This window comes from Sapajus apella, unplaced genomic scaffold (assembly GCF_009761245.1).
Source record: "Sapajus apella isolate SASKATOON/1434 unplaced genomic scaffold, GSC_monkey_1.0 scaffold168, whole genome shotgun sequence".
In the NCBI taxonomy this organism is placed as follows: domain Eukaryota; kingdom Metazoa; phylum Chordata; class Mammalia; order Primates; family Cebidae; genus Sapajus; species Sapajus apella.
In genome coordinates, this window is record NW_022437108.1 from 802,937 (window position 1) to 820,520 (window position 17,584).

Here is a 17,584-nt window from a genome sequence, read left to right on the forward strand (position 1 = left end):
TGTAGAGACCGGGTTTCACCATGTTGACCAGGATGGTCTCGATCTCTTGACCTCGTGATCCACGCACCTTGGCCTCCCAAAGTGCTGGGATTATAGGCATGAGCCACCATGCCTGGCTTCAGGAGGTGCCTATTTTATGTTGGTTGGTTAAGGACACATTTAGGAATTAATTCATTGGTGAGAGAATAGCAAAGCGTCAATTTCAGACATTATTTTAACTATTATTCTGATTATGCAGGTGTTATGTTTTCTCTTAAGACACTAAAAAGTATTTTAAAAAGCAAACTGATAACACCCATATAGTTCCACCATCCAGAGACAACCAGTATTAACATTTTGGTTTGTTTCTAATATGTGAGATGTGTGTTTTCCCCATCACACCCACAAACATACTACTAAAATATGCTTCAAGAAAATATTTCAGGGCTGAATGCAGATGTACCTCTGAATACCAGGGCTTTTTCGTTTTCATTTTTGCAGCCACAATTTCGTTATAACATCCCAATGAATTACCTTCTACATAAATCTGTGTTTCTGACTAACTTTCTTAAGGATAGATTCCTGGAAGTGGAATGAGTAGGTATAAAGGCATTAATGCTGAGGCAGATACATACTGCCAGATTTCTTTCCAAAAAGATGATTCTCTGTTAGTTTATGCTTCCTCCCATCCGAGGCCCCTTCTCTCTGCACCCTCACACATCTTTGAAATACTCCTTAACTTTATTGTTGACCAGTTTGTTAGGTAGAAAATGATACTATTTAATAGCTTCAGAAATTCTTGCTAAGAGTAGCTTTAATTTCCGAAACAGGATTTGGAGTCTTTGCAATGGCCTTTTTTTCCCTTGAGAATTGGTAGGCGAGTAAATGAAATATGCAGGTAGTGGACTTACATAAGAAGTAATTGTGTTTAGTGACATAAACTATCAGATTAAGTCAGAGTTGAAAGAAAGCATGGTTGAATTAGAAAATATACATTATGGCAAGTAGAATGCTAAACGATTTAAGATGATTTTAAGACACCTGTAATGGCATAAGGGTGGAGTTTGGGGAAGCTTTCAGAAATCCACTGTATGAAATTACCAGTGATTCTTCCCAGAAGAGATATGAGATATATGAAAAGCTAATATGACAGCACAGGAAACTCTGGATTAAATGTTAAAAGATAAATGCATAAGTTGGATTTCTGCCAGTTTTTTCCCTCTGCTTCTAAAACCTGCTTTCTTATGAAGTTGAGTACAGCATTTTTTGTTCATTCTTTTACTTCTTGACTTTTTTTCCTTTCTCTCAATACTCCATTCACTTCTACTTTACTAATTGATTCTTTGGCAAAAATGACTCCAAAGGAGCAATTCACACAGGCAAGCAAGAATTTGTCAGGCACTGTGCTTTTAGCTGAATAAAGTCCAGATGGTGCCTTGTCTTTACATTGTCTTGATTCTTGCCAGTTCTAGATGTGAGTCATCATCAATGTCTGCTACATACCATTGCAAGAAAATAACTTCTGTTCTTTGCTTCAGCTTCGCCCAAAATGTTCTGTGGGATGCTTTCACCTTCACATTTCTAAATCTCCTTATAGGTATACTTTTGACCACAGAGATAAAGTAGTTCTGTTGTTCATTTTTAATAGTGCCACATTCCAATGGCAAGTTACACCGTAGTTGATGAAAATGAAAGAATTTAGCAGTTTTACAGATTTTAACATTTTATTCATTTGTCTGTTTCATAGACTATTTGAAAATTACCGCCCCCCCAAAAAAAAAACTAGTTTCTAAGCTGTGGAAAATGCAGTCTCATCTAAGAATGAAATGTCTTTAAGAGATTTCACACTTGTGCCTATGTAGAGGAAGGGTAAAGCCTAAAATGCAGTGTCATACTTTTAGACAACATGGCTTTATTTTTTAGAGAAACAGCTTCGTGGAAAAGCACTGGCTCTCCTAAAGTTTTAAAATTCTTAAGAGTATAGGCTTATTAAAAGCTATTATTCTTTCTGTAATTTCGGACCTCAGCCTTTCGCCTAAATTTCCTTTCATTTCTTTGTAAAAAGGATGAATATTTTTAGTACACTGTCCTGGCACAAATCCTTCTTATAGACTCAGATTTTCTCAGTGGTGACTAAAGCAGTTCAGCTGCTTCCAAGTTCTACATTTCATCTCTTCTGTTGCACCTCCCTCCTCCCCACCCCACTCCTTTGCAGCTGCTTTGTTGGCAAAACTCAGATCCTTTGACAGATCTCAATCCCATCATAGCCCTTCAAAAGAATTTAAGCTCACCTTTTTATAGTTTTTCTGATAGCCACAAACTTCTACGTTAAAAAGCTGACGACAAAGTCCCTATGCATACTAGTTAGGAATTTCTTGTAACCTTTTGTCATTTACCATACAAACTCTACTGTTTTCCATGTTCTTTTGGGTGTTTTTCATACTAATGGTTGGATATCATTACAGCAATTACTTTTGGATGTTTTTAGGTCTTCAGTCGCTACTGGGATACCTCTTCTATATTTTCAAAGTAACTGGTGTCATTTCATGAAGATATAAGCACCATATACAGATTTCAGTAAAAGAAGCAAAATTTGAAGCTGTTTTCAATTTAGGAAACACATCCTCTAATAAGCAATTTGATGTGTATGGTTTCATATCAGCAATCAGTGCAGTTTCCTCTTTGGTGGGTACAACTAGTAAGTTCTTTTCACTATATGTTGCCAAATGGAGCTATATTATGCGCTCATCTTGTTGTGTGACTTGAATGTTGACTGCAGCCTGCGAAAAGAAACTGTTCTAGAGCCTATCAGAAAAGAAGAGGCAGTTTGACAAGTGGCGTCTCCCCACAGCCCTCCATTCCATCTGCTTTATGTGTGGTTGTCTCTGTTGTGGGTTTTTCTGCTTTCAGAAAAACAAACCAAGTCTCAGTTTTAGGTGAGTGCCCTTTTTAGGGGGAGTGGCAGCGGCAGCAGGGGAAACGTTTCCCTTGGCCCATCTCCAGGCAGCACTGAGTGTGATTCTCATAGCAATCTCTTTAGATTGAACACTCATCATTTTATATCTAAAATGCAAGTAGTTCTTCAGTGAACTACGTTTCAGGTTAATTGTTAAGTACATAAGTCCTTCTCTTACTTTCATTTAAATATACATAGGCTAAAACTTATCGAAAGCTCAAAAATGGAATTCATTCTAATTCACGCCTTTTAAGAAACAAATATTGCCTTTTGGATTAAAAAAAAAAAAAGCTACAACATTAAAGGATAGAGAAATCCCTAGTGAAAACAAATGACAAAATTTGATTAATTTACCCTTTGGATTGCATCTAATTTAACTTGAGGACTGATACTATTTAGCAAAATATGTGTGAATGTATATCACACAAGTGGTCAATAAAAAGGGGTATTTGGTAAGATTGTTAAGTAGTGGGCATATTTCTGTAACAAATGCACCCTAATTAAAATTAAGCTGTTTCTTTTCCCCCCACTTTTTTGCCCACCTTCATTCTCTAGTACTCTGCCCCAAAAGCAAATATGTCAGTGAACTCCGAGAACCTTTGAACAGGCAGTTTGCTATAAGTACAACATTTATATTTGTGACAGATATTTATGATAAATTAATATATTCTAGTTGTAATAGCCAGGTGGATTAAGTTGCCAAATATTTGAATAGTGAACTAAAAGTATAAGCACTGAACTGAAGAGAAACCAGATACAAATACAAACCAACGCAAATACACACCAAAACTTATGATAGAGATGGGAGGGTGATTTCAAGGGAAGCACTAAGATGAGGTATACTCAATAAATTTTAACTGATACCCGCTGTGTGCCAAGCACTGTTCTAGATGATACAAGGCTGAAAGACAGATGGGTACAATTTGTGCTCTCAAGGTGTGTTGAGACAGGAATAGCTATAATTGCAACCGTTTTGATAAATATTCTATTAGAGCCATGCACTGGGAGATGTGTATGTACTCCAAGGTGGCTAATCCAGCCTGAAATGGTCAAGAATGGCTTCCAAAAGGAAGAAGTGACATTTAAGCTTCATCTTAATGAGCGACAAGGAGTTCCCAGGCATTTGAAGAGGGAGCATTCTAGAGAGAACAGCAGAGGCAAAGAAGTGAGAGAATATGCGGTCCATTTGGGTATAACAGTTTTATATTGTTCACAGTGCATGAGGGGTAATGAGATCTGAGGCTGAAAAGGATCAGCAGCTTGGTTCATCATGGGACTTACTTGTCTCATCCTGATTTTAAGTGAGGGCGTTAAGATAAGGCCCAAATTAAGACAAAGCACTGCAGTGGGATTGAAGAGGAATTGAGGTATTCAAATAACGTTGTGGAAGTAAACTTGAAGTTTTGTGATTGATGGGCTATAGAGGTAGGGCAAGGAAAGAGTTAATCCTCAGATGTTTAACCAGAAAAATTAGCTGTCTGGTATCTTTTGCTGTGATAGGAATGTAAGGGAAGATTAGATAGGCTGGGCAGGAAGGCAGAAAGGGTTTGAGACTTGCAGGTGGAAATGTGTAGGTCTGAGATGATAGTTCAGGTAGTGAGCTACCATGACTAGTGAAGCCATGGCTCCTGTAGCCCACGGAGAGCCCAGAGAATGACTAAAGAATGTGGCTGAAGACAGAACCCTGGAGATTACTCACGTCTCAGAGTCCATGAAGAGAATGAAAACGTGAGCAGCTGGGGAAGTAGGAAGAAAACCAGCAGTGGGGCCTCTTGGAAGCCAGAGGAAGAGAGTTTTAAAACAATGTTTTTAAAAATTGCCTTCATTATTCTATAGTTTTCTTCTCATTTTTAAAAGTTCATGTTACGTTTTTTAAAAATCAAATTACTTTCCCAAATTTACATAAATGGAGTCTTTTTCTTCCTCATCTGACAGTGATCTAATGGCCTAGAGTAAGAAAATATACTGATGATGCCCAAGCTTACTAAATGTCATAAACTTAAGTGATCTGGGTTTTCAGGTTCAGAGAAGTTAATGATATTTCCAGTACCATTGTGGCAGCTATTTCTAGTTTGAAGATGATTTATATGTTAAATTTTAAAGGATGATGAAATACTTCTTGTGGAAGTTTCAAAGTACTCTACAAATGATAGTTCATTAGACCAAATGTTTTCAGTTACTCGGACACTGCATTTGCTTGTTTGCATATAAGCCAGTGGCACTGGGCTGCCAGCATAGAGCTGGTATCCAAAGATAGCAAAATTGACAATAGCAGAGAAAGTAAGACTGCACCTGGAGAGGGATGCCTGGAGCAGCAGCTGAAATAAGGCACACCTATCGCATGCCTTTGTGTGCTCACCTTCCCTTTAGGTCTTTAATACCCTGTTACTGGAAAAGTGCTCCGAGAAGAAGCTGCCCCAGCATCACCTGGGAACTTAGAAATGCACACTCTCAGGATCCACCCACCTGAACCAGCCTGCTTTTATTCAGATCCTCAGGCAGCTCCTATTCACTTGAAAGCTTGAGAACCACCATTCTAAAGAATTAACAGAGAGTTTGTAATGTTCTTTAGTGACTGAGCCCTCTAGCTTTGCCATTTCACTGTTTCTAGGACAGCAAGATTTTTTGGAAGTGGGGTGTAGGTATCATGTTTACTAGTTAGTGTATTTTCTTTCCCCTGAGGTGGGGTAGGTAGTGATTAGAAGTACAGATTCTGGAGTCGGATTGCCTGAGTTCAAATCCTAGCTCTGTCATTTCTACCAAATTTCCCCACTTACTGAGGGCAACTGCAGTGAGCAAGGATCCCCCTGACACCATACTGACCCGTCTGGGATGTGGAATCGAGCTACAGTAAGCCTTTAGGGATGTGTAGGTGTGTGTTGCCATCATTGTTATTTCTTGGTTATGATTTCTTGGTCCTAGCCGAACCATTAATTATTGAAAAGTAGGTGAAGCGTGGACAACTTTTTAACTTTAGTATAGAAATGATTCCTTAAGATTTTTTAGCTTTACTGAAAAAAGTCTATAACAGGGTAACTCATTAAATGATACCATACTAAGCAATATAGGAAATTTTTACCAGCAGTGCTTAGAGCCAGTACTGACTTTGTTTTCTACAGGGGGCAGCTGGCATTTTATGCTATGTGGGAGCCTATGTCTTCATCACTTATGACGACTATGACCACTTCTTTGAAGATGTGTACACTCTCATCCCTGCTGTAGTGATCATAGCCGTAGGAGCCCTGCTTTTCATCATTGGGCTGATTGGCTGCTGTGCCACAATCCGGGAAAGTCGCTGTGGACTTGCCACGGTAAGATGTGTCATCAGAACACGCAGGAGTATAGTCTACAATACTGTCTTCTTGAACATGAGACTCCTTGGCTCTCACAGTTGGAACAGAGTTAGCATTTAAACTTCCAGCAGTGATCTCTGATAATTGTTTTTTTAATCAAGAGTATATTTAAAGTTATTTTTTCATTTGTGTATAATTTTAAACAATCTTTTCTTACAGTTTGTCATCATCCTGCTCTTGGTTTTTGTCACAGAAGTTGTTGTAGTGGTTTTGGGATACGTTTACAGAGCGAAGGTATGTTGTCTGTTGTAATTCTCATAATGCCTTAAAAGTGGTTCAAGTTTCTTAAGTAAAATAGAACACATTCATTTTATCAGAATAAACATTTTCTTTTGCTTTACTTGTTTAATCTGTGTTTTAAATATCTAAAGTTATTTGGCAAATATTTACATATCAAGAGTCCTGACCTCATTTAATATAGCAGAGTATTATATAGGTATTGTTCTTGATTATAGCTATTTGTAGCTGCAAATGAATAATCAGCTGAGAAATTTGTTCAGGTTTCCTCAGCACATAGATTGCCTATATGAGGGAGAGGCATAATTTTCTGATTTCTGCTTTAGAAGAACCAAACCTAAGATTTCGTTTTCCATTGTCTCTTTCAAAAATGCTTTGGTCCTGAACATGGAAAAGGATGTCGTGAGTTGTGATCCTACCTTCCACCCCTGTCCTGAGGAACAAGGAGTCCTGCCAACTTAACACCAAGGCAGCTGTTGCCAGCACTCCTTTCTTGCCTTTCATTCTTTTTAGTCATTCCTTCCTTTTATTTCACTGTTCTTTCCTTTCTATTTTGCCTGATTTTGCTGTCTACCTCTAGTACCACTTAAGGCTAAACAGGCTGCTTTAAATTAATTAATATGGGTATAATTTTAGAGGCATGGTAAAGACATAATAGACTCATTCTCATTATAACAATGGTTTTGAGTCAAGGGCATAGTATGCCAAATTAATTTTCAGACCATTGATATGTGAAGTACTATGCAACTGTGCTAAAAAAAAAAAAAAAAAAATGCGATGGATTATGTCCCTACCTATGATCTTGTTGTCAATTTTATGGACTTCTTATATCACTGTTAAAATTACTAGGTAGGTCCAATCCTCAGAGGGATAAGGAGAATCCAGTACAAGCAAACATCACTAAATTACACTTGCTTGTCACTTTAGTAATTGGCAGCAATAAGCTATGAAGCTTATTTCCTGTCTCCTCTTTGCAATACATTGAACAGCAGCTGTTTCAGAAAGTCCCACTTCTAAGGACTGATTTTTTTTTAACCTGCTGATTACTTTTGCACATTTAGCCAACTCTAAACATTGAATAAATAAAATGAACATAATGTTGGCATTTGTCCTAAAAGTATCTTATAAGAGCTTCAGAGTTGTTTTATTTTGCCTCCTTTAGGAAAGGAAAATGAGTAGTCTTCTGAGAGCACACTGAACTTATTTGTAAAAGGAAGGCATCCATTTATAATTCAGGACATCTATCCCAAGCCTGAACTTTACAAGAAATCCATAAGAAATCTGGCAACTTGTAAACATTGCATTTAAGTATTTTAGCAGGAGCTTTGGCTAATGTTACTTTTACTAGTATTTTTGAGGGACTGAATTCTTTGTTCTGATTCAGGTGGAACATGAGGTTGATCGCAGCATTCAGAAAGTGTATAAGACCTACAATGGAACCAACCCTGATGCTGCTAGCCGGGCTATTGATTATGTACAGAGACAGGTGAGCTTTCAATCACTGTTGGGTCAACATTAATCTCACTGCTATTTCTGTGTAAATTAGCCATGTCTCTTCACATCCATGGCTATCCTGATGTGACCAATATTTTTCCCCAGCCTTCACCCTTGAAAAGTTTATTTCATCACCTGGCCAGATAAGAAACATCTTGAACTTTTTTTTTTATCATCTGACGTTCCCTTCCCTGACCCCAGTGTGTACTCTCCCAAAGTACTTAGCAAAGGGGTGATAATGGAATAGCGAGGTACGTGTCACAGGAAAGGTGGGAGTCCAGATAGATTCCATGGTAGGTGGGAGGTCTATATATATCCTTTAGAAAACAAGATCAGAAAAGGCAACAGACAGACTGTCAAAAAAATTGTTATGGACAGTTTGACATACACAAAGGTAGAAAGAATAGTATAATAGATGTTTGCACCCCAACGTTGCCTCAAAAATTATCAACTTTTTGTCAGTTTTAGTTACCCCCACTTATTTTTTAACTTCATTGTCTTAAAGCAAATCTCATACTTTTCAGACAAAATATTTTAAACACTTTGTCATTGGAAATAATATTTAGCTTGGAACCAGATATTTAACATGTAAGACATGAAGTTTTTCCTTAGTTAGAAACTACCCTTTATAGGCAATATACTTTTCTTTTTTTTTTTGAGACGGAGTTTCGCTCTTCTTGCCCAGGCTGGAATGCAATGGCGCAATCTCCGCTCACTGCAATCTCCGCCTCCCGCGTTTAAGTGATTCTCCTGCCTCAGCTTCCTGAGTAACTGGGATTAAAGTCATGCACCACCATGCCTGGCTAATTTTGTATTTTTAGTAGAGACAGGGTTTCACCGTGTTGGTCAGGCTGGTCTTGAATTCCTGACCTCAGGTGATCCACCTGCCTTGGCCTCCCAAAGTGCTGGGATTACAGGCCATGAGCCACTGTGCATGGCCTGGCAATGTACTTTTCAAATGGAAGTTATAGAGCTACTAACCATGTCTGGCTGTTTACATGAAATTTTAAAATGCAATTCTTTAGTCACACTGGCCACAATTTAAGTGCTAAATAGAGCTTCATGTGGTTAGTGGCTCCTATATTGGACCATGGAGACTTTCCATTATTATAGAAAGTTATATTGGACATCACTGGTCTAGAGTAGCTTATTTTAAAGCTCCATAGTACATGGAAATTCAGATATTTGGGTTTTGTAAGGAATAATACCTATTCTCTTCTCTTCTAGCTGCATTGTTGTGGAATTCACAACTACTCAGACTGGGAAAATACAGATTGGTTCAAAGAAACCAAAAACCAGAGTGTCCCTCTTAGCTGCTGCAGGGAGACTGCCAGCAATTGTAATGGCAGCCTGGCCCACCCTTCTGACCTCTATGCTGAGGTGAGTCTCTTGGCCACGACTTGAGTTAACCTGATTAACCTATTTTTCACCACTTCTTACCACCATCTGGAACTTCTTTTCTCCCACCTTTTGCTTGTCTTTAATGTCATTTTGTTTTTCTGTAAATTATTATAAAATGCATTGTCTTTTGCTTTAATTATGTGTCTATAAATCATATCAATCATGGAATCTTTTCCCTCTTTCAGTTTCTGTCATTTTCCTTTCTGTCATTAACCTGTGAATCTGTAGCTTTCACTTTTAAAGAAGACTTCTAATGAGGATGACTGTGTTTGTTTGTTACAGGGGTGTGAGGCTCTAGTTGTGAAGAAGCTACAAGAAATCATGATGCATGTGATCTGGGCCGCGCTGGCATTTGCAGCTATTCAGGTAAGCACAGCTTGCCAAGGAGCTGGTATCAGAGTGATTTGGTTCTTTGATGTCAACCCTGAATGGTTTTAATCCCCATTACAGCGAATCTTTGTGTATGTAGGTAACGTGAAAGTTACTGAGGTACTGGCCTCCAGTTCCCCACATCTTCCATTTCTTGTCTGTACACTTAGACCCAGAACAGTCCAAAGAAACCAGAAATCTGGGTGGGGAGGGAACTGTTTGCCTTCCTGTCTGTCCTGATTAGTGAGTGACCTGTTCAAAATATAAACAAATTCTTGTCAGTATATTCTTTGAAGGTATTGTAATAGAATATCACAACATTTTTACAAAGTATATTTCTTTCAGTTTGGAAATAGAAGCTTTATTCAGCCTTTTTGTATGCTAGTTCTTTTAGTTCTTGTTTTTCTGTTCTCACGGGTTTTATGTATTTATATACCTAAATCAAGAACTGGTACTACAACTCTGGTCTCTTGCAGCAAAATTTTTAGAAATAGAGACAAGGTCTCGCTCTGTCACCCAGGCTTGAGTGAGGTGACATGCTAATAGCTCACTATAACCGTGTGCTCCTGGGCTCAAGCAGTCCTCCTGCTTCACCCTCTCGAGTAGCTGGGACTACAAACGTGGACCACCACACCCACCTAAGTTTTATTTTTGCAGAAATGGGGTCTCATTATGTTGCCCAAGCTGATCTCAAACTCCTGGCCTCAAGCAGTCCTCCTATCTTAGCCTCCTAAAGTGCTGGGATTTACAGGCGTGAGCTACTGCACCCAGCGTATGCTTTCTTTTTTTTTTTTTCTTTTGAGACAGAGTTTTGCTCTTGTCGCCCAGGCTGGAGTAGTGCAATGACGTGATCTCGGCTCACTGCCACCTCCGCCTCCTGGGTTCAAGCAGTTCTCCTGCCTCAGCCTCCCAAGTAGCTGGGATTACAGGCGCCCACTACCATGCCCAACTAATTTTTGTATTTTTAGTAGAGACAGGGTTTTACCATGTTGGCCAGGGTGGGCTTGAACTCCTGACCTCAGGTGATCCACCCACCTTGGCCTCCCAAAGTGCTGGGATGACAGGTATAAGCCACGGTGCCCAGCCTCAGCTTATGCTTTCTTAAGCCTGAAGCTTATTTCAAGAGCTAAAAGAGCTAGGTATGATGGCTTACACCTATAATCCCAGCACTTTGGGAGGTGGAGGCAGTAGGATCCCATGAGGTCAGGAGTTCGAGACCAGCCTGGGCAATGAGACGCCATTTCTACCAAAAACAAAAAAAATGTTTTTAAATGAAAGTGTAGATATCTTTTAATTGTTAGATAAAACCAATGTAATTGCTAGTTTAAATGTAAGTTGCTTGAATTGCTTGCTCTTTGTATATTTGAACAGAAGCTAGTGTAGGAAAGGCCTTTTAAAATGGCAAAAGGATGATTGTTTACTTTGCTGATATTCAAACAGCCCTGAAATGATTCATTAAAAAAACCTACCTCTTTATTTGCCATGGTCTTTGCCCTTCTAAGCATTTACCTTGCAGCTCAGCATAGCAGTAATCTGATGAGCAGCAGGGATTTATTTCATATTTTTATTATTTATGCAAACACATTCATTTAGCTAAAAATAATGAAATATGAAGGAGGTCTGTTTTCCCAAGTAGAATTCTGAACTGTGCATTCTTAATGATTTTACATTCAGTAATAAAGCTGCATGTATTAGTATGCAGCAAAAAAGCTATATACATGAAATATGCAACATGTATATAGAAGACTGATAAAAATAAGCACTTTAGCTATGTCCCTCATCTAGTTAAGTGGCTTAGCCTGGCAGATATTTCTTTATTAAATATTTTTCAGTGGGGGCTAATAAATATTTTAACTAGTCTCTTAATTGAATATGACTGTCATATGTGTTTTATACTTAAGTCACCCTGACTTAAGTAATAGCTGATAGAGCTTGATATTTTCAGTTTAGCAAGGCTGCTCAAGTTTAGGGATTCAGAGCTTTCACACACTCAAAACCTAGTGGTTTTGAAAATTTTAAAAACTTAGGTTTTAAGGGGAGAAAATTCATCTGAAATAATAAAAGAATTTTCTCTTTTTTTTTTTTTGAGACGGAATCTCACTCTGTCACCCAGGCTGGAGTGCAGTGGCACGATCTCAGCTCACCACAACCTCCGCCTTCCAGGTTCAAGTGATTGTCCTGCCTCAGCCTCCCAAGTAACTGGGACTACAGGAGTATGCCACCACACCTGGCTAATTTTTGTATTTTTTGGTAGAAACAGGGTTTCATCATATTGGACGTATTGGTCTCGAACTCCTGACCTCATGATCTGCCCACCTCAGCCACCCAAAGTGCTGGGATTACAAGCATGAGCCACCCGGCTGGCCCCCTAATTGTTACTAAGAGTACCTATAAACGTCTAAGCTTTGGGTATTCAAAATCTGATAGATTAGTGCCCTGGTAATGGAACACCTGAACAAAGGCAGAAATAACTCAAAGATCAGTGAGCTTTTGTGCTTGTATACTGATCCTAATACAGAAATTTAAGGCTGAGGAGGATGCTTTGGAGATTTTTCAGTTGCGGTCGTCTTCGTTTTGCCACAAAATTTAGGGTGAGCAAGGATAGTATGACATGACCATCACACAGAGAGTGGCAACACTAAAGCTTGACCCCTGCCTCTGTTTGTACTCTGCCTCCAGTTACAAGTATAAGATTCTCAGAAGATTAAATTCCTAAATGTCAGGAAACCTGACAATTAATTGACACTTCAGCTGGATAAAATACAGAGGTAAAATGGTAGAGTTGAATAGTTATAGCAGAGTCTGATTTTTGTCTTGGTTTGCAAAGCCTAAAATATTTATGATATGGTTCTTTAAGAAAATGTTTGGTGACTCTTGCTCTAGTTCATTAAATAATCTAGGTTTGGGTAGGACCAAAATGACTAAGAAAGAAAAACCTGAAAAATACCAGATAATTATTATAACAGGATTTTTTTAATATAAAAGAATTGGGGTTTTTATTTTTATTTATTTATTTATTTTTTTGAGCCAGAATCTCGCTCTGTCGCCCAGGCTGGAGTGCAGTGGTGCAATCTTGACTCACTACAACCTCCACCTCCCCGATACAGGCGATTCTCCTGGCTCAGCCTATTGAGTAGCTGGGACCACAGGTGCACGCCACCACTCTTGGCTAATTTTTGTATTTTTAGTAGAGACAGGGTCTCACCATATTGGTCAGGCTGGTCTTGAACTCCTGACCTCGTGGCATGGTGGCTCATGTCTGTAATTCACAGCACTTTGGGAGGGCAAGGCTGGCAAATCACCTGAGGTCTGCAGATCACCAGGAGGCGGAGGTTGCGGTCAGCTGAGATTGCGCCATTGCACTCCCGCCTGGGCAACAAGAGCAAGACTTCGTCTCAAAAAAAAAAAAAAAATTGTATACACCCCTTATTTAATCAGCAGGATATCTCACTTCTTTGAGAATAGCCACCCTCTTAAATTAACTCATGATCAATTATGAATTTTATATTTAAAGAGTCTGGTCATAATAATTGACAAAAATCTAAGTTTTGATTTGTCAAGCTCCTGAGTATCTGCTGTGAGTAAGGTTTTCTGCAAAGGCAATATGGGGAAAATGGGAATCGTGTCTTTACTTTGGGGTCTCATGAAACTGGCATGTCCTCAAGATAGAATGATCAAGAGCAGACTTCATAGAGAACTGTTTCCCAAGGCTATGTTGCTTTTTTTCTGGTCTCTATGCCATGTGTGAAGCCAGTGGAGACTGCTCTTTCCTCCTCTTCCTCCTCCTCAGTTACCAGTTATTCATTAAAATGAGTAACTTCCCCCTCCTTCTGCTCACACCCTGGCAACATTGCAAAATATTGTATAAATGGACTCATACAGTTTGCAACCTTTTGTATCTTCTTAAAAACAAATGACTGTATTTTGGATATAGATCTGCTTTTTTTAATTTCATGGCTGCATAGTATTCCATTTTATGGGCATACTTTAATCAACATTAATGGGCTGTTTATAGCAAAAGTTTATAACCATGAAATTACAGGATCAGAATGTATGAATGAATTTTGATAGGTATTTCCCATTTTTTCCAGCAAAGAGTGTTTCTAATGTGCAAGAATTCTCATTTTTGTGTAAGAATGCCTATTTCCCCATACCACCACCTACATAGTGTATCATAGAACATTTTTCTTTGGCAGTCGGTTTTTTTAATCACTGCTTGTCATTTTTTGGCAATTTTTGCAGTTGCTGGGTGTTACATTTGGGATAAGTGAAGTTTGGTTCTTATGCCTTGAATATTGCAAGACGGCATGCAAGAAACAATGTTGGAGCTAAAATATTTGTATAATATTTCCAAGTCTGTTGTTGGAAAATTTCAGAAATCAATGAAATTTCAGTATAGCAGGCCTTTGGAAATGAGCCTGTAATATTTAATGGTGAGGATGAGAAATTATTGTATAGAGCTTAATGTTCTTAAGCAGACTGATTTCCAAGCATGAGTAGAATTTTATCAAGCTCATTTAATTGTTTTAAGATCAATACAAGTTGACTTCATTGAAATAAACAAATCAGGAAAGAAATACTTATTTCAGACCTCATTTTGAAAATGCTGACTCCTCCAACAGAAGTTAACCAATTGAAAGGAATGTGGGGAGGTGGGGGCGGGAAGAGAGATTTTTTTCCCCCTAGCAAGTCAGTGATTTCTGAGCTTAGCATTTTTATTGCTCAATTTAACATTGCCTATGAACATAATTGTGTTTGAGTTTATAGCTGTTCTAACAATGTTTTGAGGTACAGAGAACAGAAACGTATTTCTCTAGGAATTAGGTACTACATCGGTCTAGAATTGACTTAAATTATTTAGTAAACTTTAAACAATATTCGCCTCTTAAGTGTGTTTCAGGTGCTTTGCACTAGTAAGCACTCAGCAAATAGTGAAACTGATGGATTTGAGCAGCAAATATGTATCCCAAATGGGCAGAATACAGGTTAATGTGAGGGTAGAATTGGAGTGGGTGACTTTATGCCATGGAGAATTCAGATTGAGGGCATCATCATGTGTATGGGTGTCTTAGTATTTAATCTTCCACTTCAAACTTCGAGAGTCTGTTAATGAATTGGGTACATTTTGCTGAAATTAGATTGACCCCCATATGTATAGAGGGGTCCTGTCTTTTAAAATCAAATAACTGAGGCTTTTCCCCGTCAATGAGAAGTTAGAACAGCAAATTAACTTTGCCTTATGTAGCCCTTTGGTTACTGTTTATATTTTGTGAGAAGGTAGGTCAAGAATTCTAGAGTCATTTTCTCTTTAATCCAGCTTTATCCTTTTGCTTATCCAAAATAACATGGCATGACTTTATTACTATTCCAATATGCTACCACAGAAGGATTAGGACTTATTAAAATAAAATGATGAAGGAAGAGTGACCTTTCAAAAGTAATGTGTATATAATACCACAGAACCATGAATTTCAAAAGTAGTAAATGTGAAGGAAACAGAAACTTTCCAACTACTTTTTTTTGGCGTCAGAATTGGTTTTCTACCATAGGGCTGTTCACATACTGAGTTTTGTGGATTGCTATAAAGCCCATTTCTCCAAAAACCAAAAGGCCTGAAAAGACCACCATTAAACACACACATTCTTGCTCATTCTACTCCCCAGACCTTTGCTATCCAGATGGTAACCACTAGCCACATGTGTCTGCATTTACATTTATATAAATAAAAAAGAAAATGCAACTCCTTAGTTGCAGCAACTACATTTCAGGTTCAGTAGCCACATGAGGCTAGTGGCTACCAAATTTGACGGTGCAGACGTGGAGTGTCTCCATCGCTGCAGAAAGTTCTTTTGGACAGCACTTGAGAGACGAGTAGTGGGGATGCCAAATAAGAGAGACTTGATTCCCTGCTTTCACAAAGAGTTCCTGGGAGGGAAGCTGAAGCTTAGGACTTAGTTCTTTAAATAATGTACTCATAAGAAATTTCTTGTATCACTGTTGTTATTGCCTTTTTGATGATTTGAAGTCATCGAACTTTGAAACAGCTCTATTACCAACAAAGAAATAGACAGCTGCCATGAGAGGGGTTTCAGCCTTTCTTCCCCGTTGTTTTCTTTCAACAGCTACTGGGCATGCTGTGTGCCTGCATCGTGTTGTGCAGAAGGAGTAGAGATCCTGCTTATGAGCTCCTCATCACTGGCGGAACCTATGCATAGTTGACAACTCCAGCCTGAGCTCTTTGCTCTTGTTCTGATTTGGAAGGTGAATTGAGCAGGTCTGCCGCTGCTGGCCTCCGGAGTTCATTTAGTTAAAGCACATGTACACTGGTGTTGGACAGAGCAGCTTGGCTTTTCATGTGCCCACCTACTTACCTACCCACCTGCGACTTTTTTTTCCCTTGTTCCAGCTGACTCTTCATGCCCCTAAGATTTTAAGTACAGTGGTGAACATTCTAATTTCAGAACCAGTTGCGAGTCATGTAGTGTGGTAGAATAAAGGAGGACACAAGCCTGCTTCTGTTACCTCCAAGCGGTAACAGGACTGATGCCGAAATGTCACCAGGTCCTTTCAGTCCTCACAGTGGAGAACTCTTGGCCAAAGGTTTTTTGGGGGGAGGAGGAGGAAGGCAGCTATCTGGTTAAGGTTAACACCGGATGGTACCCCTCATCAGTGTCCTTTTAAAAAGTATTTACTGTAGTCCAATAAGATAGCAACTGTACAAAATGACTAAAATAGTTTTAGGATCATACGGTGTATATATTGGTTCATCTTCAAAATCAGAGACCGATCTTTGAAACTAGCGGTTTTTAATCAAAGCTGGCTTTATAGGAGGAGTATAATGTATCCACTACTGTTTTAAAAGAATTAGTGTGAGTGTGTTTTTGTATGAATGAGCCCATTCATGGTAAGTCTTAAGCTTGTTAGAAATAATGTACCCATGTAGACTAGCAAAATAGTATGTAGATGTGATCTCAGTTGTAAATAGAAAAATCTAATTCAATAAACTCTGTATCAGCCCCCAGCATGTCATTTTTCATTATTTGGGGGATATTTCGATTCCAGAGCAGCGGTGTAATGTTTTCTTTGTTGGTGCTGTCTGTAGTTCAGCATGATTTGCATGTGTTTTCATTACAGCTGTTGCCAGATTCCAAAGGGCTTGATATTCAAAAACCAAGTGCTTTCAGTCCAGTACAGCATATCCTAGAAATATGGAGCTCTACATTGTGCAAGGCACGGGCGAGACTGTTCTTGTCTTCAAGGAGTTCGGAGTCATCGTATAGGAGACATATACAGGAACAGATCATTTTCACACTGCAGTGATTGTAGTAATAGAAGGGGCGGCCCAGAGAGGTCAGGGGTGACTTCCTGGAGGAGACGACCAAGTGTGGAGGCTGGATAGGCCTTGTTGAAAGATGGTACACAGGTTGTGTGCAGGGAGCTTAAAATACAGGCTGGGGAAAGAAGTTGGAGAAGAGGAAAGCCCAAGTCCTGTAGCTCTTACAGGACATCGTGTGGAGGTGAGCCATGACTTGTAGGTGCAAGCAGCTCTTCAGAGGTTTGATTTGGAAGGTGAATTGAGAAGGTGGTGATGCAAGCCAGCCATGCCGCAGCCAGGATGAATTGGAGAGGTGTGACTGGGTTTCAGTGAGGCTGGCGTAGCAGTGGAGGAGAGAGCTTGGCAGCGGGCAGCAGGGCACTGTTGGGGGCAGTGGTGAGTGGTGGACTCGGGCTGTTTGGAGGCAGAACAGTGGTGGCATTTGATCACTGATTGAATGTAGGACGGAGAAGGGAGGAA

General features: G+C 39.2%; 1 protein-coding gene across 1 annotated transcript in view; it reads left to right on the forward strand.

Annotated features, from left to right (window-relative positions):
• Positions 1-16,811, forward strand: part of TSPAN3 (tetraspanin 3) — a 24,956-nt gene extending 8,145 nt beyond the window's left edge. The window contains exons 2-7 of the mRNA XM_032267288.1: positions 6,055-6,246; positions 6,448-6,522; positions 7,910-8,011; positions 9,247-9,399; positions 9,703-9,786; positions 15,912-16,811. Coding sequence (XP_032123179.1) covers positions 6,055-6,246; positions 6,448-6,522; positions 7,910-8,011; positions 9,247-9,399; positions 9,703-9,786; positions 15,912-16,004 — 699 coding nt within the window. The 3' untranslated portion in view covers positions 16,005-16,811. The remainder of the gene's footprint in view (positions 1-6,054; positions 6,247-6,447; positions 6,523-7,909; positions 8,012-9,246; positions 9,400-9,702; positions 9,787-15,911) is intronic.
• Positions 16,812-17,584: the final 773 nt, after the last annotated feature.